At 34.1% G+C, this 14,678-nt stretch overlaps 1 protein-coding gene across 1 annotated transcript in view; it reads left to right on the forward strand.

The window, feature by feature from the left end:
- ERBB4 (erb-b2 receptor tyrosine kinase 4) overlaps positions 1–14,678 on the forward strand; it is a 1,078,432-nt gene that overhangs the window by 843,322 nt on the left and 220,432 nt on the right. The window contains exon 16 of the mRNA XM_035007223.1: positions 5,346–5,420. Coding sequence (XP_034863114.1) covers positions 5,346–5,420 — 75 coding nt within the window. The remainder of the gene's footprint in view (positions 1–5,345; positions 5,421–14,678) is intronic.

The following is a 14,678-nucleotide window of genomic DNA, read 5'->3' on the forward strand; positions in this document are numbered from 1 at the left end:
TTTTTAGAAGGAAAGTTCTTACTTTGAATACTGTTGAATGATTTTCTGAAAATAAAATTATGTGTGTAATATCTTAAAAGCACTTTTATTACTCTCAAAGTACATTAAATATATTGGCTCTAATAAGTTCTTTGGATACTTTTAAAATAGGTTATCCATTTAGTACCTATCAGGAGATTCTCAATATCCCTAAAGAGGTGGTGGTTGGGGGAGGGGGCGGGGGTGGAAGGTCGGTTAACATTGTCTCTTCTTGCCTTGACTAGAGGACTTTTATTTTGGCAGCCTTTTCTCATTTCATTCATTCTTCAACTTGGTTATATTGAACACCTACTGTGCATCAGATACAGTGATAGCTAAGTTCAGAAATGAGTAAGACACAGCTCTTGACCACTAGTGAGTCATGGTTCAGTGAGTTTTCACTCTTACAATTCATATCTTTCCATTGGAGACCCTTCCCCATATTTTGAAATGATGAGCAAGCATTTATTTATTTATTCATTTTTTAATGATGAGCAAGCAATTAAAACTTAGGAATGATCTTCATGGGGCACCTGGGTGGCTCGGTTGGTTAAGCGGCTGCCTTTGGCTTGGGTCATGATCCCAGGGTCCTGGGATTGACCCTCACATCGGGCTCCCTGCTCAGGGGAGAGCCTGCTTCTCCCTCTCCCTCTGCCTGCCACCCTGCCTACTTGTGCTCTCTCCCAATCAAACAAATAAATAAAATCTTAAAAAAAAAAAAGGAATGATCTGCATATTTGCAATTAGCAAGATAGAAATTTTTTAAAAAGACTTGTGAACTAAATTTAGTAGGTAATTAAATTGCTATAATGGCAATTACTATGGTTTCTACACTAACATTATTGAGTCCATGATAAATACCAATTTAATTTTGGTTTTGGACTGGGATATTTATTTTTCATAAGGCATCTTTGAAAATTTTCATTGAATATTTCTGCTAATATTAGAATCATGGTTTCATATCATTAAATTCCCTATATGCCTTAATCTCTCTTATCAACCCTTTTTATATTTTTTAATTTATGTAGTGAAACATTTTTCACTGATAGAAGGAAAGAGCTGCTTGTGAAATTATTGACTATACTCTTTTAATTGAAATTTTAAAATATTCCTCCATTTCACAATTTGAAGGAGATTTTGTTAAAATATCTCAACTATGTTAGATATATGGGTACATCAAAATGCTTATAAATCAGTAAGTAGTGACAAATGTTCAACACATCTTGGTGTTCAGAATTCCAGATATTTTTATTGACATGTTATAGTTTCTGATCTTCTGTAAAGTTTTTACTTTTTACCATGAATTTGTAGAGAGTTGCATTATTCCTTATTCTTTTTTGATCTCATATTTGGGATTTTGACTCTTTAAAAGTTTAATGTTTCCATTATTCTGTGATCTTGCTGAATCAATATAAATTGCAAGTGCTATTTAATAAAGCTATAAATAAAGTCCAAAGAGTTGAAATAGAGTACACATCTTTAAATACGCAGCAACTTCTATGTAGAAAAGATGGGGCCGCTTCAATCATACCCTTATTCTTTGTTATCCATTTTTTCTTTCATCTTCACCTTGTAAATATGTTTAAATCTCAAATATCCTATACAATCCACTCAACAAACTTTCTTGACCCTACATCCTGCCCCCTAGGTACTCACCTCCCAATTCCCTTGCCTCTATTCTCGTATCTCCAATTTGCTTCTCGACTCACAGCAACTGAAATTCTGGTGATCTCAACAATGACAACTAAAATGCTCTCAGTAGTTCTTATTTGATGAGACCTCTGTTTGCATTTGACATTGACAATTAACCCATTTCCTGAAGGTCTCTCCTGATTTGGCCCCCACGATGCTGCAATTACCCGATTTTACTCAATTACATTTTCTCATGCTTCTGGCATAGGAGCTTACCTTAGGTCACTTACTGGCTATTGGAGTTCCGTGGATTTCAGTCTCAGGCTCCACTTTTCTCACTTTATAGATCCTTCTTCAGCTATCTTATCCACTTATTATTTCAACTTTTCCCATATGCTATTTCAAAATTGATCATCATTCTGGTATCTTCACGCCCCCCCCCCACCACAGACCCCCCTTTCCTGCTGGCAAGGAACATTTCTTACCCAAATGTAGGACAACCACACTAGATACATAAAACTGAAATTATCAACCCCTCCTCCTCCAACACATGCAAAAGGAAAGGTGTCCCTCCTCTTACATTCTCTCACTGATGGTACTACTATTCTCATAGAAGGACATTTGACATGTTTAATTCCTCTGACCCTTCCTCTTCCATCATCAAATCAGCCATCAGCTTCTCTTTTACCCTCCATACCTTTCAAGGTATTTCTTGAATCTGGCCCTGCCTCTAACCTAGTTGCCATTTCCAAAGTTTAATCCTTTTTTCATCTCTTATATAGACCAAAACAGTCTCTGTGCCAGAGAAATCTACCTGGATCCCACCTGACTAGCCTTCACAGGGCAGAGGTCCATGTAAAACACAAATGTAGCAAATCCATTACTTCTTTAAAACTTGCAGTGGTTCTCCATTAAATTTGCTTCTAAGCAAATAGCCTTCAAATTCTGACTGCTGTCTAATGATCTCACTTCTTTTCCCTCTCCCTGTCACCTCATGTTTTGCTCCCTGACTATTCAGAATTATGTGTACTCTACATTTCCTCAGGTCTATGCTCTTATTCCTGTTGTTCCTTACCCCTTAGAAATCACTGCTACTCCAGCCCTGGATCTCAGCACCCTGAACTTCAGCTTCCTGTCTTCTCCATTAGGATTACCATGAATTTTTGAAGCCAAGCATCCCTCTGCTATGCTTCCTTAAGCCACTCTTTCATGTCTCTTATTATATTTATCACATTATACAATATACATCTGGTTATGCATCTGTCTCCTTCATTAAATTGTAAGCTCATTAAGAGTAGACAAAGTGTCTAATTCATCTTTTTTTTTTTCCCTCCAGCTCCTAGAAGAGTAGCAACACTTAGTAGGCATGCAAACAATTTTTTAAATGGATAAATAAAGATCTTTCATTATTCATACTTTCCCCTCAAGTTGAATTTCACTTTCAAATATTTTTTATCTTTCAAAGGTTATTATAAAGACACAGATTGCAAACTAATCATAGCTTTTCGGTTTATTTCTACTTGGAAATAAGTAGACTATTAATTTTACAAAATGGCAATACTGTATAAAAAAGCATTTTGAAGAAGATATAATTGGAACCTAGAAAAAATAAGTTCTTCAGAATAAAATAAAAAGAAAACAATATAAGACAATTTGGAAACATTTTTAGTACTTACTTTTTCCATTTTAAAAAATGGTTTTGGTTATGGATTATAATACCAATTCAGTGATATGTGCTATATATTTTTATTTTTATTTCTTATTTGCTTTTTTAAAAGACTTTTTTCATGATGGGTGTTCTCCATGTTTCTGTATATTAAATTTTTTCTGGCCTGTTCAAAACCAATCCTCAAAAATAAAACATCTTTTTACTTAGTAGTAATGTTATAGCAGATACTGGTGAAGCAAGGAAACAGTGACTTAATTATTATTATACATAGTTATATTAGTTCACCAATGTTGAGAGTTATCTAAAGGTATAATGGGTAGTCTGGCCTTATACATGAGCACCTTATTACTTCATTCTATGGTGATTTTTAACTTCAGCTTCTTTTTCAGTTTTAGAAATTAGAGTTTGGGGAAAAAAATGTGATCAGCGGAGTTAGACAGTTCTATAAATCATAGCCGTAGAGGGAATCTTGATAATGCACTGGAGCTATATGTGTTTGATGAGAGAGAAGGGAAAGAAATACAATTCAAATACATTGGAAGATGGGAGAAGCAATATTTCCATAATACTTCAAAATGCAATTCTAGGGACTGTACACCAGGATTTTGTGTACTTATATGATTCCACTTAAATATTGATCTCAGTGAATTATTTACTTACCTGGTTCTTAGTGCATTCATTTCCTTGGAAAGTATTTATTTATTTGTTATTGTTCCAGTTAAATATGATGGCAGTTTAAAAACCTATTTCTGTTTGCCTGTTATGACCCTGCTCTTTTAAAAGAGAGTGTCAAGATAAACTGCATTATGGTGAATCCAGTTAATTTGCTTTTTAAATGAATTCATGTTTACAGATAAATATGCTTTAAAAACAGTCACAACCAAGGAATGGAATAATGTGATTATGTAAAGTATCCATAAGAATAGCATTAAAACATGTTAACTCATTTTCTGCCATAATCAATCTTTAATGAGTATTAACATCAGGTTATTATATTATATTGAATAGCTCATGTTTTTTTTTAATTGATTTTAGTTTTTACTTAAGTTTTTTTTTTTAAAGATTTTATTTATTTGACAGAGAGAGACACAGTGAGAGAGGGAACACAAGCAGGGGGAGTAGAAGAGGGAGAAGCAGGCTTCCTGCTGAGCAGAGAACCTGATGCGGGGCTCAATCCCAGGACCCCAGGATCATGACCTGAGCCGAAGGCAGATGCTTAACGACCGAGCCACCCAGGCGCCCCTGTTTTTACTTAAGTTTAAGTCCTTTTAGAAGAAACTGTATACATGAAACCAATTATAGCCTTTGAAATATCAAGTTATTCAGCAAGACATATACTCATGAATGATGCAAGTGAATTGAAAGCATTAGAAGTGAGTTATATGGGTTTGGAAGTTATCCGCAGAAACAGGGTACAATTTCCTATACTGTGAACATGTTTCTTTGCATTCCACTAGGGTGGAATTTGCAACTTATTTCTCTGTATCCATCAAGCAATAATCTTCTCACTGGCTTAAGTTCAGAGTGTCCCAAAATTGTCTAAAAACTATGATTAAGAATTTGAAACAGGGCGCCTGGGTGGCTCAGTTGGTTAAGCGACTGCTTTCGGCTCAGGTCATGATCCTGGAATCCCGGGATCGAGTCCCGCATCGGGCTCCCTGCTCGGCAGGGAGTCTGCTTCTCCCTCTGACCCTCCTCCCTCTCGTGCTCTCTGTCTCTCATTCTCTCTGTCTCAAATAAATAAATAAAATCTTTAAAAAAAAAAGAATTTGAAACAATTGTGTTTATCTTACTGATTCTTTTTTAAAAAATGTCTAATTTTTTCTTTCCTTGTATTTTTTAAATTTGGATCTTCTGCAGGTGCATAGGCTCAAGTATTGAAGACTGCATCGGCCTGATGGATAGGTACTTGGTGTGCTTGCTTCCCATGTTCTTCCTCCAAGGCTCCTTGTGTGAGCACTGGTGCATGTGTGTGCATGCCACTGTGAATGGAGAATGATGCTTTCTGTTCTGTAATTGCCTGCAGGTGTAGCGGTCCCGCTAGTCATGACTGCATTTATTATCCTTGGACGGGCCATTCCACTTTACCACAACATGCTAGGTAACATCTACCATGTTTCCATTTTGTCATTCAAATCCTTTCCAAATTATCATGGATAAAAAATACTAACCAGCTGAGTGAAATATATAATATGTTAAATTAGGGAGTTACGAAACAGGCATATAAGACTACTTTTCAAGCCACATTCCTTATCTATTTTTTCTCTATCCATTATAATTTTAGAATGCAAATTAGTAGTGTCACTGAATTTTAACTTTGTACAATTTAAACAGGATTTTGATTTATTAATCTAGAACTTTAATGGAATATTTTTATTAATTTTGTAGATTATTGCAAAAAGAAATATTTTTAAGAGAGGAATTTGCAAAAGTTGATCTATTTTTGTAAGATGTTTCTTGTTGAATTTGATTTATTTTCTGATTTTATATTATTTTGAGCTGGTTGGTATATTCTCTAGGCATCAGAATTACCGTAGACTAAAGGCACTATAGAAAATACTTTGTGCAGGTAAAAGTACAAGTTGGAATTAAAAAAAAAAAAAACACAAAATACATCACTCAGATTCATACAAAAACCTATGCATGAATAGTGGCTTTATGCAAAATCACCAACCTGGGAACTACTCACATGCTCTTCAATTGTGATATATCCATACGTTGTAATGCTGTGCGATAGAAAGGAAGAAACTAATGACATATGCAAAACGTGGATGGATCTCAAATGCATTATGCTAAGTGAAAGAAACTAGACTTAAAAGAATACATACCATATGATTCCATTCGTATGCATTCTGGAAAAGCCAAACTATAGGGACAGGAAATCGGCCAGTGTCTCCAGCAGCAACGTTACAAAGTATGCCTGACACTGGCATACATAGTGTGAAAGTATACAAAATATAGGTATAAAGCACAGTGAATTTCTCTAAATGAAACATTCGTGTAACCATCAGCCAGATCAAGAAACAGAATAGTGCCAGAGACAGAAACACCCTTGTGCCCCATTCCAAGGGTAACCATTGTCCTAAATGCTAACACCAGTTTGCCTATTTTTGCACTTTATATAAATTGAATCATACATATGTATTCTTTGTATCTGGCCTCTTTTGCTAAATTATAATAATGAGGTTCATCTGTGTCATTAAATTTAGTCATATTTTTTCATTTATATGATATTTTGCCTTTAAAATTTTTTAGAACAATCAAATAAGCGGTATGTCTTATTGACAGGTTGTTTAATTAAATTCTTTTTTAAAAAGATGCTGTAGAAGTAAATGATTTATACAACAGTGGCACTTTGGCACTTGGGATCAATTCAGACTAGTTAACACAGTTATTTAGAGCAAGGTTTAAATTATGGAAAACAGCAAAAGAGAGAAAGAGAAAGAGAATACCTAAGGCCCAAAGTTCAGTTTTATAAACTAAGATCCATTTTAGATTGTTCCTATATTTATGAAATAATTTTCCTCCATGAGACTTTGGTTGAGTCACTGTGATATCATTTTGAAGAGTGTCTCCACATTTGATTCAATGACTTTCTTATAATTATTCCAGCCAACTAATGAGAGGCAATATAATGTGGTGATTAAGCGTGCTGTCTTTGGAATCAGATTTTCTAGGTTCAAAGCGAGGCTCTATCATTTTTTAGATGTGTAACCTTGGGTAAGTTCCTTCAATTATCTGAGCCTTACTTTCTTCATGTATAAAATAGGAATCTTAATATAGTTTATAAATTGGTTGTGAAGATTGATTGAGTCCATAGAATAGGGCCGTGCTCCGATAAATCACCCAGTAACTGTTGTGATTTATTATTTTGCTATATAACAAGGATTTTAAATGTTGAGGATGGAGGAAACATAACTCCCAAAGGGAGGGGGAAAATCTCTCAAGGTCACTCAGGGAAGTTTCATGTGAACTTCTACCCCTTATGGCGAGTCCCTTGATGGAAAGGAGGGTATTTCTTCACCCTAAGAATCACTGCCCTAATGAGGGCCACTGGTATGGATGGCAGCATGTCACAGGCGAGGCATACGCAGAGACAGAGAAAGAGTTAATACCATAGTGGTAGTTCACTAGTGATTTTCTTTCTTTTTTTTTTTTTTTAAGATTTTATTTATTTATTTGACAGAGAGAGAGAGAGCAAGAGCAGGAACACAAGCAGGGAGAGTGGGAGAAGGAGAAGCAGGCCTCCTGCCGAGCAGGGAGCCCGATGTGGGACTCGATCCCAGGACCCTGGGATCATGACCTGAGCCAAAGGCAGACGCTTAACGACTGAGCCACCCAGGCGCCCCACTAGTGATTTTCAATGCTCAAAATCATAGTGTATCTTATTATAGATTGAATATTTCCAACACTTAAACAAGAGTAGTTTGGGAATTTTCAATCCTATTACTTGCCTGGGTTCTCAGGCCATTCTCTATAGTCTCAGACTAACACCTAATTCAGATTAGCTTTGTCATAAATAGGTAACCATGTCCGGTATCAGAGTATAGATAGTACAATTCAGCCCATCATTCCTATGAAAAATCACCTGTAGGCCTTTGTGAAGGTAAAGAGCAGAAGTTTTTGAATTTGAAAGCCTGGGTACAAGTATTTGCACTACTGTGTTTCTTATCTGTATAAAATGGGGATGATAATGGTAACTTTTAAAAATGGAAATTCTTATACCTCCTAAGATTGGTATGAGAATTAAATGTACAGGAGCTATTCTCTAGTATATATGTTCATCGGTGGTAGTCACGTGTCTAGTTGAAATATTGGAAACATAATCTTTTTGAAAATCTCATTATTTTTTACTGGTATTTTATGTATCAGTAGGGCATAAATCCAATAGTTTTAGTGACTACAAAATTGACGTATCAAAATTTCTCAGGTTTTAAGCATTTAAATTTTATATCACACCTTCTTTGTATAATGATTTCAAAAAATTGGTAGTAGGGAGCTAATTGTTCCTTTTAGAAACTCTGGATATCTTTAATTAATAACTCTTTTGAACTTAAATTTAAAGTAGTGTGACTCTCTCCTTCAGTTGTGTTGACTTGTCAGAATTACTTGACTTGTCACAGGCTGTTTATAAGGCAGTTTGGAATTTACATGAAAGATTTAGCTTGGACACCTTGGAAAAGTGTTTATGAGGCTGGGGTATTTTGTCATGGATTGGATGAGAAGTGAAAGTAACAAGTAACTTTTTTTTTCAGGTTCTTATTATTAAAGTAAATGCTTAGCTCTCTGAAAAGTGGTAGGTACACATTGAATTAAAAGGAGGGGACTAGTCTAGTAATATTTCAGTTCATTTTCTGTCTTTAACTTCTGTGATAGTTTTTTTAAGCTTCTGCCTTAATTGATTAAAGTAAATCTTACATAATAAGGGGATAAAACACACGGGTGAAAATAACTGTTTTAAGTTTCATGAACCATGTTTTAACTGGGAGATTACCCAAATGCCTAGTTTTCTTTTAGTCACAGAAAATTGCATTGAGCATGTCAATGTGGCCATTTCGAAATATTTAGAATTCATACTCCCTACTGCCCCATTATGTTGTATTCTGTTTCCTAAACCGCAGGAAAAAAGATTGAAGATTTAAATGAAAACAGGTGAAATGTTTCCAATCTTGATCGACTTTCATTTTCTAAGCAGTGTTATTCTTTCCCAAGCCTGCAATTTGTGAATTGGTTTTCCACACTCCATTTACCTTACAGGCTGCTGCTGGAATTTCTTCCAGGAAGATTGGATAGGATGGAAAAGAATTTTTTTTTCCTGTAGTCTCCTAGAATATGAAAATAATACTTGAATTTCAGAACTTCTCCATACTTTCCTTATCTGAATTAAATGCCTTAAAAATAGCATTTACCTTTGATGTTCTCCCTTTTCCATCAAGAATCTTATGAAGAAACATGTTCGGCAAGTTTTAATTTATTATTCTTTTTTATGCTATTTATTTGAGCTTGCACACAAGCTATTTTCATATAGATTGTGATAGAACAAAGTATTCTATTCTGTTCTATTTTAGTTTCTTTGTCAAATATATATCCAAAGCTTTCTATAATCTTAGTTTCTCCTCCATCAGGGCCCACATTTGTTCATCTCAATAAGCAAAGGCTCTGTTGGCAAAGCATTTCTTCATATTAGTCCGCAATCCAAAATGTAAACTAGTAATTCTTTTTTGAATTTGTGACAGAAATTATTAAAACTACTGGATAACTCTTCAAAAATTTTTATCTGGCTATTTGCTCCAATTCAATTATTCTAGATGCTTTACAATATGAAATAAGGTAACTGAAATCAGTTTAATTCTCTAAATCTCATATGGGCAGATATCTGAAACATTTTATATTCCTGTCACATTTTAATGCCTGTATCACACTTTTACTTTATGGTATAGTGGTTATTACCTAAGAGGTCACATAACAGTTTATCCTTTAACAGTGTGACCCATGTGTGATATATGAGAGAGATGATATGATATTCTTGGCTCCACTTTCACAAATGGAACAATCTTTTTTGTTTGTTTTGCCCTCAAGGACCTAGTTCATAACTTATGTCCATATCAAATGGTCAAAACAACCCATAGATGGTTTCCTTAGATGAGTGGCAGTTGTGTTATGATCCTTAAGTCCAATAAATAAAAGTACTCAGGCTTTTTGTTATAAGTCTATCCTCAGTCCACCACATTCTGATATTAAATTTACTTTTGAATTTAAGAGAGTTCAAAGAGGTGAAGGAGAGTGTGTGAGTTTCTTCATTTCCAGCTGATTTGTGTCCAAGTTTCCAGTACATATAAAATACCAAAAATTATCAAAGAATTACAAGACAAGAGCAAAACTGTTTAGTAGTTGTTAATTACTGTTCATATAGTTGCGTGTGGTTGCTTTAAATAAAACTGTTTAGTGGCATAAGGTTGCATCAGTGGCTTTGTTTTGATATCAAAATGTCCACACATTGTTACAAAAGCTTTTATGGATCCTAGATAGGCATTAATATTATACTCAAACCCACTAACTGTAAAAATGTGACCAGAAAAAATCACACTTATGGTTGAAAGTCAAAAGAGACTTTTAAGAGCATTGACTTTAGGACTGTAATAAAAAATCTAAAGATAGCACTATTGAACTGTAAGATGTTGATTATGCTAGCAAAGGGTCAGATCAAAAATTCAGTGGGTTGAGTGATCCATTATGAATACTTTTTTCACTCTTTCCTATGAGCATCTTTCTATGGTGTAGAAATTACAATATTTTGTAATTATTAATTTCTGATTTCTAAAGATGTCAGGACTGCTTCTCCTCTATGATCTCAAAGCATCTTAAAGTTCATTGAAATTCATTACTGACAGTCCAGTGGTTTTACTTTTTTTATTAAAAATGAAAGCAATGAGTGAAATATATTCCTGAAGCCTCTGCCCCTTTCTTTAGACAGATATTTATAGTTTTAAAAGTACTTTGCATGTGCTATTCCAAGATTGGGCCCTGGCATTATTTTCTTATAAAATACAATTTAGGGGTATAAGTATGTCATCAGTACTACTCAGGACTTTTAATTGGGATTTTAGTACACAGGAAGTGTTAAATTCTATTTCATAACATCTCACATCTAACAAAAACCTTTTCAACTAAGAGCCATCTAAATTGCAACCAACTAAAAATATAAACCCTTTGCAAACATTTCTGTAGGTAGTACATATAGTGACGTTTTGACAATATGCAAAGGAAGTGAAAAAGTAGCAGATATGGCAAAATGAACAATATAATTCCCAATAAAGAGAAATTACCTCATTCTTCCAAAGAACTAAGAACTAAATATATTAAACAAGTTTTATATATCTATATCTATATCTATCTATCTATCATCTATCTATCGATGTAAAAAGATAGCATCTGACTTGGCCCCCTACTAACATCTGACACAAAAGTTATCAGTAAATTATTGAGAGTCCTCAAATAATGCCTTCCCATCTATATAGCCAAATACTATTGATTGAATGAATTTGGAATTGTATTGTGCAAATTCTCTTAAAATTGCATTTTGTAGCCAATATTTCTATTAAAATATTGTTTCAATATTTGTGTCACAAAGGAACAACACTTAAGCAGAAAGATTTTTTTAATTGTAAGTCGAAGTTTCTATTTTTATGCCTGACATATATATATTCAGAAAAGAATTAAAATTATCCCCCCATATAACTTAGGTATACATTGTATTAGACCCTAAGTATCTTTTGTTTTTTCATATTTCCTATTTAACTAAAGGAATCTAATTAACTGGGACCCCCTTCTGTGATGTGGTTACATAAAATGATGTGTAGATATTAACTCAAATTGCTCTCTTCATGTTTTTTTCTTATTACCTCAACACATTCCCCACCTAATCATTCTTTCATAAACATACAATTATTTTTCCATACTATGTTGTAGGCAGGAGCTAATTAACAGAGAGCACTTTGATTTACCAACGAAATTCCTCACAGTGATTTCATTCTCCTCTACCATCCACCCTCAAACTCAAAGTGGTATAATTTCATTGCAATTTCATAGTAACTCAGTACTAAAGAATGAATGATAAGGAAAGGAAAACCCACCTCTAATAAACTCTGAATGCTTGTAGCCATTGCAATTTTTATGGCATTCTGTTAGATTGCCCAGAGTAAAGCATTCCATATGCTTGAGTCATTTATGGAATAATTATAGTTCCTTTTAGTAGAGTAAAAATAAAACAGCAATAACAAAAACCTCTTACCATAAAAAGTTTACTTGTTGAAGTGAAAAAGAATTTTTTTTCTATGAGCAAAGAAAATTCTTTTTCCAAAGCCTCTTCATTCTTGAACTTCTGGATTCCACATCCCAAAGTTCGAGTCCCAAGTTCAAATCCCAGAGTGGATAACACAATTGTTCTATGCACCAAGAAAGAAAGGACCAATGGGAAAACCAAAGCACCAAACCAAACCAAAACCAGTTCTTGTTTCTTTCACAGAATAGTGTTGCTTTTTCTAAAATCTTCTCAGATTTAGAGCTTGTTTTTGCCATTCTTTAAAGGAAAAATCCTAATACATATCTATTAGGTGCGCTACATTATCACATCTAATTTTCATGATAAGCATATAAAAATAGTTATTACCATTATCATTTTACAAATGAGGAAACAGGTTCAGAGTAATTAAGCAATTTACCAAAGATCACTTAGCTAGTAAGTGGCAGGGCAAAGATTTGAGCTTCAGTGTGTCTGATTGATTCTAAGAACATTTCTTTCTTTCTACTAGGCTGGTTCCCAAATGGAAGAACAGTTAACAGCTATTCCTACGATGAGGATGATTTAATATCTTATAGCCTACTTAAACAATTTTACTCATTATCTTTCTTTTAGTCCCAACTTTTACCTATTAGGCCTTCCTCCAATGTATAGGATTTATATTGCTTGTCCTCACATAGTATATTTTAGTTTAATACATCTGACATTGCTTGGTCATGATAGAGCAATGCTTCCCATGACCTAAGGATATAAGCCTGTGTAATGGTAACATAATATAAATATATACTTTTTATATTATTAATACAACAGTGACCAATCTAAGACATTTATGAATAAATATAGGCTCAATTTTTAGAAATCCTTACTAAAGTGATAGTTACTTGTAATTCTGGAGAGATCTGTTAAAACTATTGTGGTTCCATATGAGACCTACTTCCATCAGACCTGACACTAATTCCGTAATGCTGTTGCCCCCAGACTCACCTACTAAAGATGGAAATAAGAATCAAAATTTCATGGACACTCAGCAGTAAAATAACAGATAATATAGTGCTGGGCTTTATCAGGCTTTTCCTTTAGATTTTCCTCCCTAGCTCATACTATAGGATGTGTGGGATGAGGCAGAGTTGATTGGGAGTAGCAATGAGTTCAGATGGTGGAGTATGAGTCCTAGATTGTGTATCACTGGGTTCTGTTTGACGAGGTGAAAAATGATTTCTGTTAAATTTTTTTCCCACTGTTGATACAATCAAACTTACCGAATTTACTTGTTTCTTAAAAGGATAAAGCAAAAAAGAAACCCCACTCTTTCATATATGCTACTCAACAATAACCAGCCAGTAAATATTCATTGTATTTACTGTATGTTAGGAACTGAGGAGAGAATGGAGAGAAAATTAACATAATCCCTAATATCATGAAATTTACAGTAGAGTAGAAGAGAAAAAAATAGTTTATAATCATATATTTACTATGAAGAAAATTGTAAGTGGGTTGGATTGTATGGTTGTGATAAGGAAAACTGTAAACAATGACATGTGGGTTTTTGACCTGAGTACCTGGGTGAAAGGTGATGTTATAAACTAAAATGAAGACTCAGAAGGAAGTAGAAAAATACTTTATGAGGAAAATAAAATATATATATATATGTTGGGGCTATAATATGCTTGAGACGTTTATTTGATATCTGAGTGAAAATTTTGCATGGGCAGATAATTACAATACTCTGCAGCTCAAGAGTGGGGTCTGAGTCATCAGTCATATTTAAATCCATAACACTGGATGAAATTCCACAAGGACAAAATGTAGATGGATAAGAAAACTGAGCTATGAGCCTTAGGATATTCCATTATTTAAAGAGCAAAAGAGAGGAGAAAATATATAGCAAAGGAGATTGAGACAGAGGGATTAGGGGTAGAAGGAAAGCCAAAAAAAAAAAAAAGAAAAAAAAAAGAAAAGAAAAGCATGCCAGAAGCCAAGTGAACAAAATATTCCTAGACAGAGGGGAGTGAGATGCTACAAAGGAAGATTATGAAATCAAGAGAAAGTGGTTTTTTTGTTTGTTTTACTTAAGTTGGAAAACATTGTAACATATTTATAAACTGGTGGGAATGATTCAAAAGAAAGAAGAAAGTTATATTTCAGAAGATAATGAACAACTGCAGACAAAATTTTCCTTATTTATCAGAAGGGATGGAATCCAGTACTAAAGTGAAGAAGTTGGTCATAGAAAGAAGCAGAGATTGTACATGCATTAAAGGATTCAGAGTATATAGGGAAATATGCAGGTAGCTAGTGGATTTGATGGTGAGAAGATGAGGTAATTCACAACTTATCCTCTTTTTATATGAAATATCAGATGATGTCATCATCTTAGACTAGAGTATGGGAGGCAATATTGGGAATTTTAGGAAAGAGATTTGATAGCCTATCAAAAGTAGAAGTACATCATCCTAGAAGTACAGTAATGCTAGCAGTGCTGAAGGTCCACTGAAGATTTCTAGTTATAAATTAGAATGATTCCAGTTAGCATTGGTATGCTTAATTCAGCTATGTTAT

The sequence above is a fragment of the Mirounga leonina genome, unplaced genomic scaffold, assembly GCF_011800145.1.
Source record: "Mirounga leonina isolate KUSES-001 unplaced genomic scaffold, KU_Mleo_1.0 Mir_151, whole genome shotgun sequence".
Taxonomy (NCBI): domain Eukaryota; kingdom Metazoa; phylum Chordata; class Mammalia; order Carnivora; family Phocidae; genus Mirounga; species Mirounga leonina.